Source organism: Trichosurus vulpecula, chromosome 4 (genome assembly GCF_011100635.1).
Source record: "Trichosurus vulpecula isolate mTriVul1 chromosome 4, mTriVul1.pri, whole genome shotgun sequence".
NCBI classification, from domain to species: domain Eukaryota; kingdom Metazoa; phylum Chordata; class Mammalia; order Diprotodontia; family Phalangeridae; genus Trichosurus; species Trichosurus vulpecula.
In genome coordinates, this window is record NC_050576.1 from 163,830,013 (window position 1) to 163,845,716 (window position 15,704).

At 47.8% G+C, this 15,704-nt stretch overlaps 1 protein-coding gene across 1 annotated transcript; it reads right to left on the reverse strand.

Moving 5' to 3' along the window:
* Window positions 1–923: 923 nt before the first annotated feature.
* LOC118849221 (immunoglobulin superfamily DCC subclass member 3-like) lies at window positions 924–15,004 on the reverse strand. Its single transcript, XM_036758302.1, has 14 exons — window positions 14,962–15,004; window positions 12,006–12,326; window positions 11,547–11,691; window positions 11,323–11,453; window positions 8,808–8,945; window positions 8,400–8,558; window positions 7,459–7,624; window positions 6,801–7,051; window positions 2,667–2,831; window positions 2,376–2,564; window positions 2,115–2,222; window positions 1,723–1,870; window positions 1,153–1,276; window positions 924–953 (listed from the first exon to the last, which is right to left on the reverse strand). Exons 1-14 carry the CDS (start codon window positions 15,002–15,004, stop codon window positions 924–926), a joined length of 2,118 nt encoding a protein of 705 aa, XP_036614197.1.
* Between the last annotated feature and the right edge of the window lie 700 nt (window positions 15,005–15,704).

Below are 15,704 nucleotides of genomic sequence, written 5' to 3' on the forward strand. Positions count from 1 at the left end.
GCACTGATGGGGCTGGAGGGGGAAAACGATTTTTCCCCTCGGAGGAGCTGCCCACAGCCCCTGCGCTTATTCTACTAGGGGTTTATGCCTGCAAGAAACAAACCTGACTCAAACTAAATTCTCTGCTTTCAAAAATAGAAATCAAATGGGAGAGAAGGAAAATAGCCTTCAGAGAAGGCCACTGCTTTGGATCGTGGGGCAGGATAATACCGTTACCCCTCCAAACTCCGAACCTCCACTGATGGTTTGGAGTCTTTTTGGTTGCTTAGAGAAGATGTGCCTGAACATACGTGAAGCACATGTGCACACATGCTGACTAGACTCTGGAAGAAGTCAGAGGTAGGCAGTTGAGATTAAGCACCTTAGAACACACTGAAACATTTGAGCTGCTGAGATCTGGAGAGACATGTGTGTCCAGATCAGGAAACTGACTCATCTGAAATCAGAGGAAGAGGAGGGGAGTGGAATAAAGAAAGGAAAAGAGTATTGCATGAGAAGAAAAAGGGTCTGGCTGTAGAATAGAGAGGACTGTGACAACGGAGCCCCTTTCCCCTTCTCCCCCATTTGGGGAGCCCCCTTAAAGCTATACATCTTTGGGTAGAGTCATATTTGGATTGAGACAGATTCTGGATTGGGGAAGAGGGACCTGGACGGGAGTTCCTGGGTGTGGCGGGGGGTACCTCTCACCTGAGAGTAGTTTGGTTTGAGGGTATTTGGTGTGGTGGGAGACATAATCTGGCCCCCAGAATTCCCATCACTGGCAGGGAGGACTATGAATGAAAAAATGACAGAAAATTTTCTCCTCTTCCCCTACCCAGGTGCTGAGGTAGCTTTGGTTCTGTCCTGACTCTGGAAGTAGGGTAGGGTGAGGTGGATTCTTTGGTGGTTCCGGAGTTTTTCAAGGTGGGCAGTGAGGAAGGCCCCTAGGCTGCAGACTGTTGCTCCACAGTGACCTAGAGAGGAAGATAAGGAGGGAGGGATGCAAAGCACCAGGATTTCTGTTCTAATGCCTATCCCACAGGGTTTTGGGAATCAAATGAGATACTTGTAAAGCACTAAGCAGAGTTCCTGGCACACACAGACACTTAAATGCTTATTCCCTTTCATCCTGTTATCTCTCCCTGACCTACCAACCATCTCCTACCCGTTTACCTGGGAAATGAGCTCTATCCTCTCTCCAGGTTTTCCTCCACTCTCCAGCTGGCCTGGAGAGGGCCGGTCAGCAGAGCCTGGAGGTACTGTCCAGTGCTCCCCAGATCCTTTCCTACAGAGGAAACTGAAGACCAGGTGGAAAAGTTAGTTGTGGCCTCACCCCCAGTGGCTCCTCACTGCCCCATTCCATATTTCTCTCAACTCTTCAGGAACAAAAAAGTGGCTTGGTTCATCCCTTGTACTTACGTTTTTCCCACTTCCGTTCCAGTAGAACACCATTCCCCCACAAATTCACACTCACACAGCCCACAAGAACATATAGCATTTACAAGGCATATACAAAGCATTTTCCTCCTCTCAACAAACAGGTTGTACAAATATGATTTTACTGATTCCCACAGAGGTTGTAAATTGCCCAGATCAGTGCACTAGTGGGTGTTGGAGCCTAACTTGGAACTCAGGTCTGGTGTTGTTTCCATCAGTCTACACCACATATCGATAGCTAAAGCTTCTATAGTGATTGGGTTTTACATGCATTATCTCCTCCCCTCCAGCCCCACTCTTCTTTACCTATGGCGCCAGCCCAGGAGGAGGCAGAGGAGACAGATGATGAGGGCAGCAAAGCCCACGTGGATGCCCACAAACACCCCTGGCATAGGAATGTTCCCCATCAATGGGGTTTCCCCATCTTGGCTGCACGGGCATCCAGCCTTGGGATCTGTGGTACAAGGCACAAGGTAACAATTCCTATCAGGATGACCTCCTTTCCACTCCCCCACCCCTTTACCGACCTCACAACAGCAGTGCTATAAGAATTTTTTTTTGTAAAAAGTTCCCAACTGTCACCCCAGTCCCAATTTCTTCTCCCCTCTCCTCAAGGAAAATGGTGCCCTCCAGAGGGAGACAAAAGCACCTCCTACACTATAACAATGCTCCCCATGGTTTTCCCAGGCCCCACATACCTGCATCTGCTGTCAAGGCATCCCGCAATGAGACAAAACGGGCTGTGCTGTTTCCATCCCCATTTCCATTGAAGGCCTGAAGCTTAATCTCATACAGGGCAGCAGGCTCTGGAGGAAATGAAATGCTAGCAATAAGAGGAGGGCTGAATAGGTCAGCTGGGGAAATGTGGAGAGGAAATCTGAGCTTCCAGAGGGGCAAGGATGGTGCATGGTTAGAGTGGAACACAGCCAATGACCCAGTGCCCAAAGTTTGAGTCTCACCTAGGTCAGTGTAGAGGAAGGAGCTGGCACTGCTGGCTAAAAGGAGGGGTCCCTCAAAGTGGGCAGCTGGCAGCTTTCTGTGGAAGAGCTTGAAGCCTTGGATGAGACCAGGCTGGGGAGGCAGATCCCAGGAGGCCTGAACAGAGGTGGCATTGAGCACTTTGGTGTAGAAGCCGAGGGCTGCAGGAGCTGCGAGAAGACAGGCTGGTTGAGCTGGGGCAGCAATAGACCTCATTAAACTGAGGAGAGGGAAGAAGTTGAAACTGGGGGATGGGGTCTGATTTTACTCACCATTGCCCATGGTAGTGATGTGTACAGGAGGGGAGTCGTGGCTAGCACCCTCAGCGGAATATGCCCGGAGACGGATGGAATAGGTAGTTGCTGGATCCAGGTTGGTGAAAACATGTTCAAAGGTCCCTTTGCTCACCGCCTCCTGCAATTCTCTGCCAGGTGGCTCTGAGAGAGGAGTAAAGAAGAAGGAGTAACTGCGTCAATACTTCCATCATTCAGCTTTATGTGCCCCCCATCATTTCTATTACCTCCCGTTGAATGTGGATAATTCCTAAGACTGTCCTCAGCCCTTTTGCCTTCTCGCTACACTTTTTCCAAACCTTGGCAAGCTCGTCCATTCATTCCCATGACTTTAGTTAACTATGAAGATAACACCTAGGGCTAAATATCCAGTCCAATTTATTATAAGCTCCAGACCCATATCTCCAGATTGGCTCCTGGACATTACTTGAATGTCCTACCATGTCCCAAATGAAACTCATCTTTCCTTCTGCCCCTTGGGCCTTGTGCTCAGACAGGTGGGCTTTTACCTAACCTTGTCTGGAACTGGATTTCTAAGTCACTCTCAGCCAATTGCAAACCATGCAACATGGCAGTACCTCCTCCTTCTAGTTCCCCTGTATGGGTTCTCCTCCCACATTAGAATGTTAGCTGTTTAAGGGCAGGCACTAACTTGCTCGTTTGTACTTGCATCCCTGGTGCTTAGCATGGTGTCTGGCACTTAATAAATGCTATTTCATTCATCCAATCATCTTCATTTTCATTCATACTACCACCACCCTAGTTCAGGCTTTCATCACCTCTGGCTGACTTCCTCCTTCCAATTTCTGTCCTTTGAGGACTGTGTGGCAAAATGGTTAGTGTTGTCCTGGGAGTCAGGAAACAGGTTCAATTCTTGCCTCAAACACTTACTGATTTGCAGGACCAATGTCCAAGTCTTTTTCCTCAGTTACGAAATGGAGCTAGCAATATTTGTATTACCCACTTCCTTCAATTGTCATGAGAAAAGTGCCTTATACACCTTAAAACACTCAGTATAAAGTAGGTATTTTTATTCTCCTCCAATTCGTCCTTCAGAGCTGCCACAATTCTTTTCCTAATGGCTGACTCCACTGCTTAAAAACCTCCAGTGGCCTTTTGGTGCCGCAAGAAGTTAAGCTATACACTCCTCAGTCTGGCACTTCAGGCCCTCTAGAATATGGCTCCAACCCACCTTTCTGCCTATATTTCAGACCGATTCTCTTCAAAAACTTTACATCCCAGGCAGACTGGACTATTTCTTATTCCTCAACTATACAATCATAAATTTAGAGCTTGAGGAGACTTTAGAGATTAGCTTCTCCAAGCACCTCATTTCAGAGACATGGAAACCCAAAGGAGAAATAAATTGTGCAAGATCACTAAGTCCTAAGTAGGGGAACCAGATTCAAATCTGTGTCATCTGACTTCAAGTCCAATACTGATGAAGATAATGCACCGTACTGTCAACTGAATGTCCTGCACTTTCTTGTATCTCATGAATTTGCACAGATTGTTCTCAAGTACAAGAATTCATCTCTTGAAATTTTCTTCCTTCAAGGCCCAGGTCAAGTGCCACCTTCTTCCTGTTTCCCATACCCCACCCTAGCTGGAAATTATTTCTCCCTCTTCAAATTTTCCTAGAGAATTTTGTTTAGATCTCTCTTTTTTTATCCTCAAAGCTTCCAGAAGGGAAAGGTTTCATCTTCTTTCATATCTGTATCCTCAGCAGCTAGTATAATGCCCTGTACCTAAATAAATGTTGGTTGAATTTCATTCAGAAAGCTAAGTAGCACAGTGGATAAGGAAGTTGGATATATATTTTTAAAAAAAAGGATTTCAAATGCAGGCCAAGTCTAATTATATCTGTTAAGTGTCCAGCGAGTAATGTCGAGGGTACACAGAAAGAAGTATTGGGAACTAAGTCTAGAAAAAATAGGTTAGGGGTCAGATTATGGAGGGTCTTAAATGCTAAGGAGTTTGGACTTCATTCTAAAGGCAGCAGGGAGTCAGTGAACATCATCTCAGTTCTCATCCTTCCTAACCACTTTGCAGCATTTTGACACTGTGGAACACCCTTTCCTTCTGAATTCCTCTCTCCCTCTGTTTTTATGACCCTGTGCTCTTGTTTTTTCTCTAATAAGTCTGACTAGTGCTTCTCAGTCTCCTTTGCTGGATCATCATCCATATCATATGCCCTTACTGTGGGTGTATCCCAAGGCTTTGTCCTAAATTTTTTTTTCTTCCCTCCACACCAAGGATTTTAACCTGAAATCTGTGAATTAAAAAAAACCCACATATATTTTGATAACTGTATTTCAATATAATTGGTTTCCTTTATAACCCCATGGGTTTAATTTTATGCATCAAAAAATCTTATTTTGAGAAGGGCTCCATAGGCTTTTTCACCAGACTGTCCAGGGGATCCATGACACTAAAAAGGTTAATATTCCCATGTTCTACACTCTTTCTGTATGATCTCATCAGCTCACAGGTTTATTAATGATCATCTCTATGCTGTGACTCTCAGAGATCTATCTCCAGTCCTAGCCTCTGTTCCTAACCTCTACTCATACATCACAAACTGCAATGAACTTTTCAAATTAGAGGTTTTCTCAAGCTCAACACATCTGAAACATCTCTTCCAAATTTCCCTTTTTCTATCGAGGTCACCACCATCCTTCCAGTCTCCTAGGTTCACCACCTAGGTCTTGACCTTAATCCCTCACTCTCACTCCACAAATCTAAGCCATTTCACAAACTTGGCATTTCGACCTCCACATTATTTGTAGCGCTGCATCCCAGGCCTTTTCCTCCACTCACACAGCTGTCACCCTGGTTCAGGCACCTTCTCATCTTTTTTGGTCTCCTTGCCTCAGATCTCTTCCTTCTCTGATCTCCACTCTCCACAACGCTGCTAAAGAGATACTAACCGAGCCATTCCCTTATTTAATAAGCTCCAATGTCTCCCTATTACCTATAGGATAAAATATAAACCTACTATGTTTTGACTCTTCACAGGCTGACCCCAACCTACCTTATTCCTTTTCATAAATATTACCGTCTAGCGCCCAACTGGTCTTCTGTCTGGAATATTCTCTATCCTCACTTCTGTCTCTATGAATCCTTAGCTTCTTTCAAGTCTTAATTCCAGGATCACCTACTACAGGAAGCCTTTCCTGATCCCCCACAGCTGCAAGCGTCTTCCCCACACATACCAAATTATCTTCTGTTTTATTCAAACTTCTATGTGTACATGTTGTTTCCCCTGACTAAATTATGAACTCCTGGGACTGTTTCCCTTTTGTCTTTGTAGTCCCAGTAGTTAATTAGCACAGCACCTGACACCTAGGCACTGTGTTTTAATGGATGCTTTTTGATTGACTGAATATACAAGTGACACAGAATTTCTAAAACAGTTAGGACCTTAGAGATCATCTGGCGTAACCTCATTTTAAAGGTGGGGAAACTGAGGCCCAGAAAAGGGACCAATTGAATTTCAGAGTTGGAAAGATCCTCAGAAACTATCTGATCCAAACTCATCTAAATTTGATTCCCCACTCTCCCAGGCAGGTGATATCAACCTTTGCTTGAAAGCCTCCAGGTAAGGCAAACCCATGGCCTCTGGAGGGAGCCCACTTGATTTTTGGACAATTCTAAAGGTTAGGAAGCTTTTCCCTAGATCAATCCTAAATTCGTCCATCATGTCCCCATGAATCTTCTCTTCTCTGGACTAAAACACTTCTAGTTACTTCAACTAATCCCCCTGTATAACATAAATTCAAATACACCGTCCTTGTTAGCCTCATCTGGAGGTTCTCTTGCTTATCACTGTGCTTCCTAAACTGTGGCCATCAGAACTGAACCCAAGATTCCAGATGGACTTTGATCAGGTCAGAACACAACAGGACTGCCATTTTTTTATTCTTGGAAGCTATGACTCTAGATTCAGTCCACGGGCGTGACTTGCATAATAAGGTGGTACTTCTTAGCATATCAAAGCCAGGACTAGAACCCAGGTCTCTTAATTCCCAATCTTACTGCTGTTTCCACTGAACTTGTTTCCTGTTTTGTTTCCTCTCTCCCTACCACCCATGTCCTGCCACCCCTGCCCACCTCCCTCAGACTGGAGATGTAGCACATAGCCGATGATACTGGGATTGTCACCAGTAGAAGGAGGTTCCCAGGAGACTCGGACAGCGGAAGCAGAAAGGGCAGAGGCTTGCAGGCCTCGGGGAACTTGGGGTGGCTCCGGGGCTCCAGTTACAGCCAGGCGGGCACTGGCCTGGTTGGAGCCTGCACTGTTCTCTGCCACACACTGGTAGATGGCCTCATCCTCTGCTGTGACACCAGTCAACATCAGTGTGCTAGAAGAGAGATACAGAGATAGTGGTAGCACATTATCTCTGTTCAGGCACAAGAATCCTCCTGCCTGTGTCTCCTCTTTTAAAAGGCCCTTTCTCCCAAGGGGTTATAGTCCCTCCTGTCTCTCTTTTTAGTGGGGATCAGGGGAGGAAAAGAGGTTTTGTTCTGTGATTGTATGGGTGAGAGTATCTGTGGTTGTCTGTAGGTGTATAGGAAGGTTAGGTTACTTGTGGTTGTGTGGATGTGGTTTGCATTGTGTTAACTGTCCTTGATGTGTGTTAGGATACCTACCTGTGGTTGCGTGGATGTGTATTTAATGAGAGCAGTTATTGGTAGTCGTGTGGATGTGTATCATACTGGGGCTATTTGCTATGGTGTGGGGGCAGGTTGGTTGGGAGGGCACATTAACCTGTTGTTGTGGGTGAGCTTGACATTATCTCCAGGGCTCAGGACCTTTCCATTCTTCAGCCAGATCAGCCGGGGTTCAGGAACACCATGGGCCACACATGTGAAGATGGCACTACTGCCAGGGGGCTTCGACACAGACTGTGGCCACTGGACAAACTCTGGAGGGGCTGAAAAGGAGAGGGGGGTATGAGAGGCTAAAACCCCCATCCCTTACCCAATCTGCCTCTTTTCTTTCCCTGGGCAGCCTTGCAGCGGGGGATCCGAAATTCTGCTCGGAGACCACCGGGGGTCTGGGAAGTGTGTTCTGATCTGAGGGGGGGGGGGCTGGAGACTCAGCTGTCCCTCCAGCCTGATGTCTCACCCCACCCAGGCTGTGGGAACCCGCCGGAGCTCCAGCTGATGCATTCAGGGCTCAGGGCTGCATCTCATTGCCCCGGGCGCCCATCCATCACTTTTGCAGCCCCACTGCCAGGCTGCTCTGAGAGGTCAAGGGAACCAAGGGCTCTGCAGGGGCCTCCCCCCATCCCACCCCGCCTCTGCCTCTCTCCTCCCGCCAAGGGCAGGCGGACAACTGAGCAAATGAGCCAACAAGCAAGAGGTTGTGAGACCCAGAGGTTTGAACATCTGACTCATTCGACGTCACCCAGCTGCAGAGGAATAACACAAGTTCATGTTTCTGTCCAGCTCTAAGGTTTATAAAGCGCTTTTCTCATGACAGCCCCGTTTAGTCAGTAGTGTAGGTACCAGCGTCCTCATTTTAAAGATGGGGGAAAAGAAGCTGAAATTGATTAAGCGACTTGCCCAAAGTCAAAGTGTCAGAGCCCAGACCTGAACCCAGGTTTCCTGACTTCACTCAATCCCATTCACCTTTTCTGAGCTGTCTTTTTTTTTCTGTCTGCTATACTCTTACTGTCCCCCACCCCCTTGGTTGGCCCTGCTCACCCTGCACCAGAAGGACCCCCTGGGCTGTTCGCCGGACCCTGGTGCCCGGCCGGTTTGCAGCACAGACATATACTCCTGAGTGTTGGACAGACACATCTGAGATCATCAGGTTCCCAGTCCCCAGGACCTGGATTCCTTCCACCCCAATGGAGCGACCATCTAGAAGAAAGGGGATGGGGGTCAAGGTCACCATGACAACGTATAACCCCCTTCCCTAAGGGGCAAAGGACTGGAGGCAAATCAAAAGAGAAATAGGTCTGGGAGATGAGAAAGAAGAGGGGTGGGGGAGAGATTTGGAAGCTGTAAAGGGAAAAGAAAGAAGGATATTAGAGAAGGGGGCCCCATCAAAGTGATTCTGTGCCCCTGCCCCCATCTCCCCACTTCCCAACTCCAGCCCCGCTCTGTTACCCAGGCGACTCCAGGAGACCAGGGGTCGTGGATGGCCTGTAGCAATGCACTCCAGCACTGCAGTCTGGTGCACAGTGAGAGTCAGGTTCTGAGGCCCTGATAGAATCTCTGGTTCCTGAAGCAGCCGAGGGGGAGACACTGCCAAGGGCCAGGAAAATAAGGGATGGAGTAAGGGAGGGGAACATCTTTTACCCCATCTCTTTCCCACAGGGCCCCCAGTTAAGGGCATCTTTACTCCTTGCCCTGACCCCCAACTCTCCAATATTTTTCAGCCTTTCCTGCAGCTATTCCCCAATATCCAAGCTGGGTTGCATTTCATCCAGCTCAAAGCAAGGGAAATGTAGGGAGAAGACAGGGGGATAAAAGGGAGTGATGGAAACCTCAGAAACTTTAAACCCCTGAGCCAGGCCCAGGTAAGGCTGATGGAAAAGAGGAGGGAGAAAAGAGTACAGTTTACAATGGAAAACAGTATGCTGAGCCCATAAGGGGGCTTCCAGCTTGGCATGGGAAGAAGCCCCAACCTTGTGTTCTATCCCAAGGGCTATGGAGGAGGAAGGGAGTTGTTCCATCTTATTTCACTTTCACAAGTGGGGACTGAGCCTGAAAACATCCACTGCCCCTCTTGGCTCTAGCATTTATGAATGTATCCAATTTTTTAAAACCACATTTGCATTTTCATCTCTTATTCCTTGGTAGGATGTGCTGCCATAAACTACTACCTGAATGTAAGGTAATCCTCATACTTGCCTTAAATTTGCTCCTGTAACCTTCTAGAACAAACTTCTTCCTCCTAGACTTCTGGATTGGGGTGAGGGAGTCCATCCACCTTTACTCCCTCCATTCATCCCCTTTACCATTTTCTAGTCTCAATTATGTCCTCTGGAAAGGTCCTCATCTTTTCAGTCTGAGTTCAGAAACTCTTCCACTCATTCATTCCCCCACATAATTTTCTCCAGACTTTCTCTGGGAAGTGCACAGCCCTGAGGCAGCACCCACCATTAGAGGTGTGGCTGCACCTCAGTTCTGTGCCAGGGCTAAATAATGGTCTCTGCTTTATTTCTAGTCCCTTCCTAAGATTTAATAGTAGCCTTGGTTAGTCTAAACCTTGACACTTGCTAGCTGTGCAAGGAAAGTCACTTAAATCTCTCTGTGCCTGGCAACTTTCTAAGGATATTCAACACCAAGGAAATCACCAGCCCTGCCTCCAGGCAATGAACCTTCCTGAAGACACCTGGCATTTTGTTGGCTCTTACTGGTGGAAAACATATATCCAGGAAACAGTCTATAAGAATTCTTGGATCCTCTTCCTGGGTCATCACTGATCCCTCCAGGGTCTGCTCAGCCTGTTTAGTTGGGGATGTTTTCCCCTCTGTATACATCACCTTGTACTTGCCCACAGTGAGAACTTAGCTGCCACTCTCCTACTCACTCACAGAGCCTCTTGAGATCTTCCTGAAATTTATGCCTGCCATTTTACTAGGAGAATTAAGTGAGTGTCAGTCTATACATTTCACTGTGCATTCTCTCCCTGAGATAATTTACAAAAAATGTTTTATGGAAAGAAGTTCTAGCATCATCCCTAAAAAACATCATTCTGTAACTCTTCTCTGTACAGAGAAGTATCCATTTATTCCTACACTTTGTTTTGCATCTCAGTTTCTTATCCATGACAAAATAGTTTTTCCTCCTCCCTTCACATCCCTTCCCCCCCAAAAAAAAATCCCATAGGGACTCAAATTTTAAAATACCCTGTGGAGTAGAATCTTGTCAAGGGCTTTTTGAAAGTCTAAATAGATTATATCCACTGGCTTTCCTTTATTCACATGCATATTTAGCTCGTTGAAGAATTCTAATAGATTAGTTAGGCATGATTTCCCCTTAGAGAAACCTGGTTGCCTTTTCTCCAGTAGAATGTACTTAGAATATACTTATTCAGTGATTCTATCCTTTATTATAGATTCCATCAGTTTGCCTGATATAGAATTGTTGGGGGAAGGGGGAGAGAGCCTTGGCATAGGGGGACATTAGGAATCTGCTCTGTCCACAGGCCTCCCACCTCTAAATCTTCAGGGCTCTGCTGAAGTCCCAGTTGCAGAGGTGTCTGCACCCTGCCTTCACCTCCATTCCTTACCCTCAGCCTTCTGCTTTTAACAGTCTCATCCCCATAACCTTGTCTACATCTCTCTTTCCAGTAGTCTTCTTATTCTCCTGTTAACATCCCCAAGCCCTCCAATCTTCAGGTCAGAGAAAAAGTGCCATGCAAACACACCCAGAAACACAGTTCCATGCACTGTAATTTCTCTTACAGTCAGTCACAATTACACACTCATAGTCACATCTATAAGATGAGGAAATTGAATTAGATAAATTTGGAGGTCCTACAGTATGCACTCACAGTCACACATCCAAAAACACACACAGAGATCTGGTGCTCTCCCCATCTCTGCTTTGGCTGGGGTAGGGGTGGGAGGGCAATACCCTAGGTTTTCATTCTGTTTTCTGTCCTGGTCCTTACCGCTTAGTGCAAGCTGGGCCTCCTGGCTGTATCGAGTACTGGCTATATTGCGTGCCACACATCGGTAGGTCCCTACATCAGACTGCCCAACACTTGTGATCTGCAGAATGCCAGTAGGTAATAAGGTGAGTCTGTCAGAGGGAAGGGAGAGATTATTAAGGTTCCCTCCAGATCCTGCCCCTCTCCCCACAGTATCCCCCCAACTCCAGGTCCTTCCTGTTCACCTGTGGTTGGTAGGGCTCAAGGCAGTGCGGTTGTGTTCCCAGGAGATAGTTGGCTCAGGTACCCCTCGGATCAGGCACTGGAAACGGGCAACACCTCCCTGCTCTACCACCATTGACTCAGGGTGTTGGTGAAATCGAGAAAGACCTAGGAAGACAAAGGTCTTATCTGAACCCCACCTATACCTGTACCTGAACATTACCCTGTAGAGTCCCTTGCCCCAAGATACTAATCCTGATTAATCCCATTGTCTTGCCCCATCTCTGGTTATTCAGAAATCACACAGCCCCCTCCACTTTCCCACTTTCTACCTCTGTGCCTAGAGAATTCAAAGAGCCTCTTTGATCCTTCCCCAATGACCCTGACTTTCCAAGTCTACCCTTCCCAGCCAGATGCCCCCTTTCAATCCTTTTGCTCAACCCCCTAGAGGTATTCCTTGTGGCCCAATCCAGGTCACTCACTTGCCAGCTGCACCCGTGCCCTCCGGCTCACCAACCGTCCATAGCGGTTTTGAGCCACACAGTTGTACTCATGGACACTGGCAGAAAGTAGGGATGAACCCTGAGGGGTATGACGGTTGGGGAAACCCCCAAGGTGCAGAGATCCATCTGGCATCAGGGTGGCACCACTGTTGTTTCCCAGGGGTAACCCGTCCCGTTGCCAGGAGATGGTGATGGGTGTCTCTCCTTCCACCTGGCACCTCAGCAGCAAGGGGTGCTCCCTCAGTGCCACCACATCCTCTGGCTCCTGCACAAAGGCCAGCTCAGAGCCTCCAGCTTCACCTGTAGGGAAGGGGCAGGCTCAGTGAGGACTGCCAGGATCCTTCTGGAAAATCTCAGTGTCCCCCAAGTCCCTTCCCTTCTTCCCACATAGTCCCCTCTCTCTTCTATATGAAGCTAGGCTCACTAGGCCTGGAGAAAGGTGTTGTTGGCTTCTGCATTGGTTCTTCCTCTCCTACAGCCTTGACCCTGAGAAGACAACAAGATAGAGGCTAAAAAGTAACAGGAGCTGAAAAATGCTATCTTAGAAGGAGCAATGGGGCAGAGGTGTCAGTTTAAGGCAGAGTTGAACTTGGAAATTCCTAACTGGAGAAATGATATTGAAGTAGGAGAAGTAGAGGAACTGGGGTTGGAGTCATTGGAAATGGGTATGAGAAGACTGGGAGCTAGGTGGATGTGTGGGTGTGGTTTGGATTGAAGATAGGGAAATAGAGGGGAGCTTGGGGCAAGGGCTGGCTGGGACAGAGCTCTGTGACTGGGGCTAAGGACCTAGGATAGAGAGGTGGGAAAGGGGCTAAGGCTGGGGCTAAGGATGGAGGATGGGAACCTGGGGTTGGGGTTAGGGCTGGCTGGGACGGGGCCTGGGCTGGGGCTAGGCGGGCCTTGATTGATGGCCTCTTTCAGCCAGACCCTGGCAACGGGGAGGGGGCGGGGCGGGCACAATGGCAGGGTCAGGGGCCGAGCCATGGGCATTGTGCTCCCCCCTGGGACAATGGGTTCGTCCCCCTCCCTCCCCCGCCTACCCATCTGCCTGTCTGCCCACAAGGTCAGCTTCCCAGGACTCCTTTGACTCCCCTCCTCGTCCCTCTAACCCCACCCCTATCTAGGCAATGCTAGGCAGGGCAAGGGCACACTTAGGCACACAAATACACACACACTGGCATCAGAACACACTGAAAAACACCTACACATATGAGAAGACAAATATACAGACAGGTACACAAGACACATCCACAAATACAAAAGTACAATTTCACTTATCTGTACACACTCAATTCACATATACCTACATACATGCACAAATGAGCAAGCACAAAGTCATCTAAAGAGTCACCCATGTACATACACTCAATTCAATAAACATTTAATAAGCACCTACTGTGTTCAGAACCCTGTGCTAGGCACTAGAGGAGATAAAAAGTTTAGACACAAAGTGACCTCTGCCCTTGTAAAATTACATTCTCACACATCTACACACAAAGATGCAAACAGAGGCATGGAAGTGTACCTGACCTACACTTGGATTCACAACTAACTAGACACACAAAGCCTTACATACAAAAGCAGAGGCAGGGGGACACTTGAAGTTTAGGAATGAATCGCGAAATCAGACTTGAAAGCCCTGTTTCACCCCAGTCCCAGACGCCCACATCCTTTTAACCTACAGAGAGCTCTTTCCCTCTGTTCAGTTTGATCTCTGGGAACCGGGACCAAGAAAACCCATGGATCTGTACGGTGAAGCCCTTTGCATTTTTCTAGCTAGCCTGGCCCGGCTCTTCCCAAACTCTTCAGCTACTCCTGGGGCCATTATTTCTCTTCTTCCCACTCCTAAACCCCTCAATCTGGTTCCCCTTTCTCTCCCTTTCCAAAAGGCTTCACCCCCCATCCGTTCCTCCTTCCCTTTCTTTCTATCCCTCCCAAACCCCTGAAGTGTTGTTGTTGCACCAAGTCTATCCCTTGCTCCCCTTCTTCCTCTTTTACCGGGTCCCTGAACCTCCAGGATTATGCTACCTGTCCTTTGCCCCTCTCAGATTTTCCCTTTTCTTCCTACCCTGATTGTTCCCTTATCCTCAATCTGCCTCTTCCTTCCTTTCCTTCACCTCCCTTATACTGCACTCTCCATCCCTCTTCTCTGCCATTCCCCCATTCTCTAATCTTCTTCCTCAAATCTTTCCTTTTGCTGGTCTCTTTTCCAAAATAATAATAATGATGATGATGATGATGAGGTCTGCAGAACATTAAATATAAAAGAATAATAGCGAGATAGCAACTTGTCCCCAGATTATTTCTATCTGAACTACACTGAACCAGATGAGTACAAGATAATAATACTTTCAACTATCATATTATAATTACAAAAAGCAATTACTTTATCTAACTGTTTGATAATCCAAAGAACATTAAGTATGGAAGCATAATAGCCAGATAACGACTCGTCCTAGAACTGTTACGATCGGAATTCTGTGAGACGAGAATGAGATTCCTATTGATAAGAATAATAATACATATTCAACCATCGCCAAATATTTGTTGAGTAATGACTGTTCGGCACACTTGTTGGGGGGAGGTGTGAACTTTAGATAAGACAGCTATCTCCTCATCTTTCTTCCCAGCTTTCTCCATTTCCTTATTTCTTCCCTTTTCTCCTCCTCTCTTTCCCTTTTTCCTTTTCACTCTGTGTCTCCTAGGTCTCATTTTCTCTTTTTCCTTAGCCCCCTCCTTCTTGCCTCTCCCCTTCAGTCTTATTTTTCCTTTCATCTCTCTCCTGTTTTCCCCATTTCCCCCCTTTCTTTATTTCTAATTACCTCCTTCATCTTCTTCATCTCCCCCCATCTCTTTCTATGCCTTCTGACCATTCCCTCCTTACTCCATTTCAGGTGTCATCGTGCCCATCCGCTCCCCTGATTCTTCCTCTTACCCCAGTCCTGCAGAAGCAGCAGTCCAAGCAGCCACAGCCCCATGGCCCTGGCCCTGCTTTGGCCCCCCTCCTGGTCCCCAGGCAGCCACTGCCTCCCCCTGCCAGCCCCGGTTCTGCTGCCTTCAGACGGGAGAACCCTGAGCTGTGTGTGCCCACACTTGGGGGGCACCAGGGGATGAAGGGGAGCTTCTGGTCTTGCTCCTAGGGAGCCTGGGGTATGGAGGGGGGCCGAGTTCTGGGAGTTGGGGCTAGAGGCTCCTAGCCTTCCGGCCGTCCTTTCTCATGCAGTGTCTGTCTCTGCCTTTGGTCTCAAGCCTTCCTTCCCCCACCCCCATCCCCTGTCCCCTCCCTCCAGAGCTGGGACCCAGACAGAGACAATTGGGGAGGGAGGGAGGAAAAGGAAGGGGGCCAATGGGAGTAGGGTAAAGTTGGGGGTTCAGACCCGCCTCTTTCTCAGCTTCAGGAACCCCACCCTCTATCCTTCCTAGACCCACCCCCAACACCCTCTTGAAGTTTTGACAAAATCGAAGTAAAGGAGTGACAGCTGGGAACTCCTGGGTTCCCCAAGACCATCTCTCTGCTGTTTTTAAGAAGCTGGGGGATCTAAAGTTTTGTTTGGGGGTGTCCCTGGGAAAGTGGGGTTCTTATGTCCCCTCTCCCTCCAGTCAGAGTTGCTGTCCTGGGTGCTGAGTTGGGTGATTGGGGTGGAAGGCCAGGAGCTGATCCCATTAGTCTCGTCACAA

Excerpts from the sequence above, each read along its gene's own strand:
- LOC118849221 (XM_036758302.1), bottom strand. The coding sequence starts at position 15,004 with ATGGGGCTGTGGCTGCTTGGACTGCTGCTTCTGCAGGACTGGG. Across the intron at positions 8,559-8,807 it reads GGTCTCCTGGAGTCGCCTGG|ATGGTCGCTCCATTGGGGTG; the intron begins GTAACAGAGCGG and ends CCTTTCTTCTAG. Across the intron at positions 1,277-1,722 it reads CTCCTGGGCTGGCGCCATAG|TTTCCTCTGTAGGAAAGGAT; the intron begins GTAAAGAAGAGT and ends CCTGGTCTTCAG.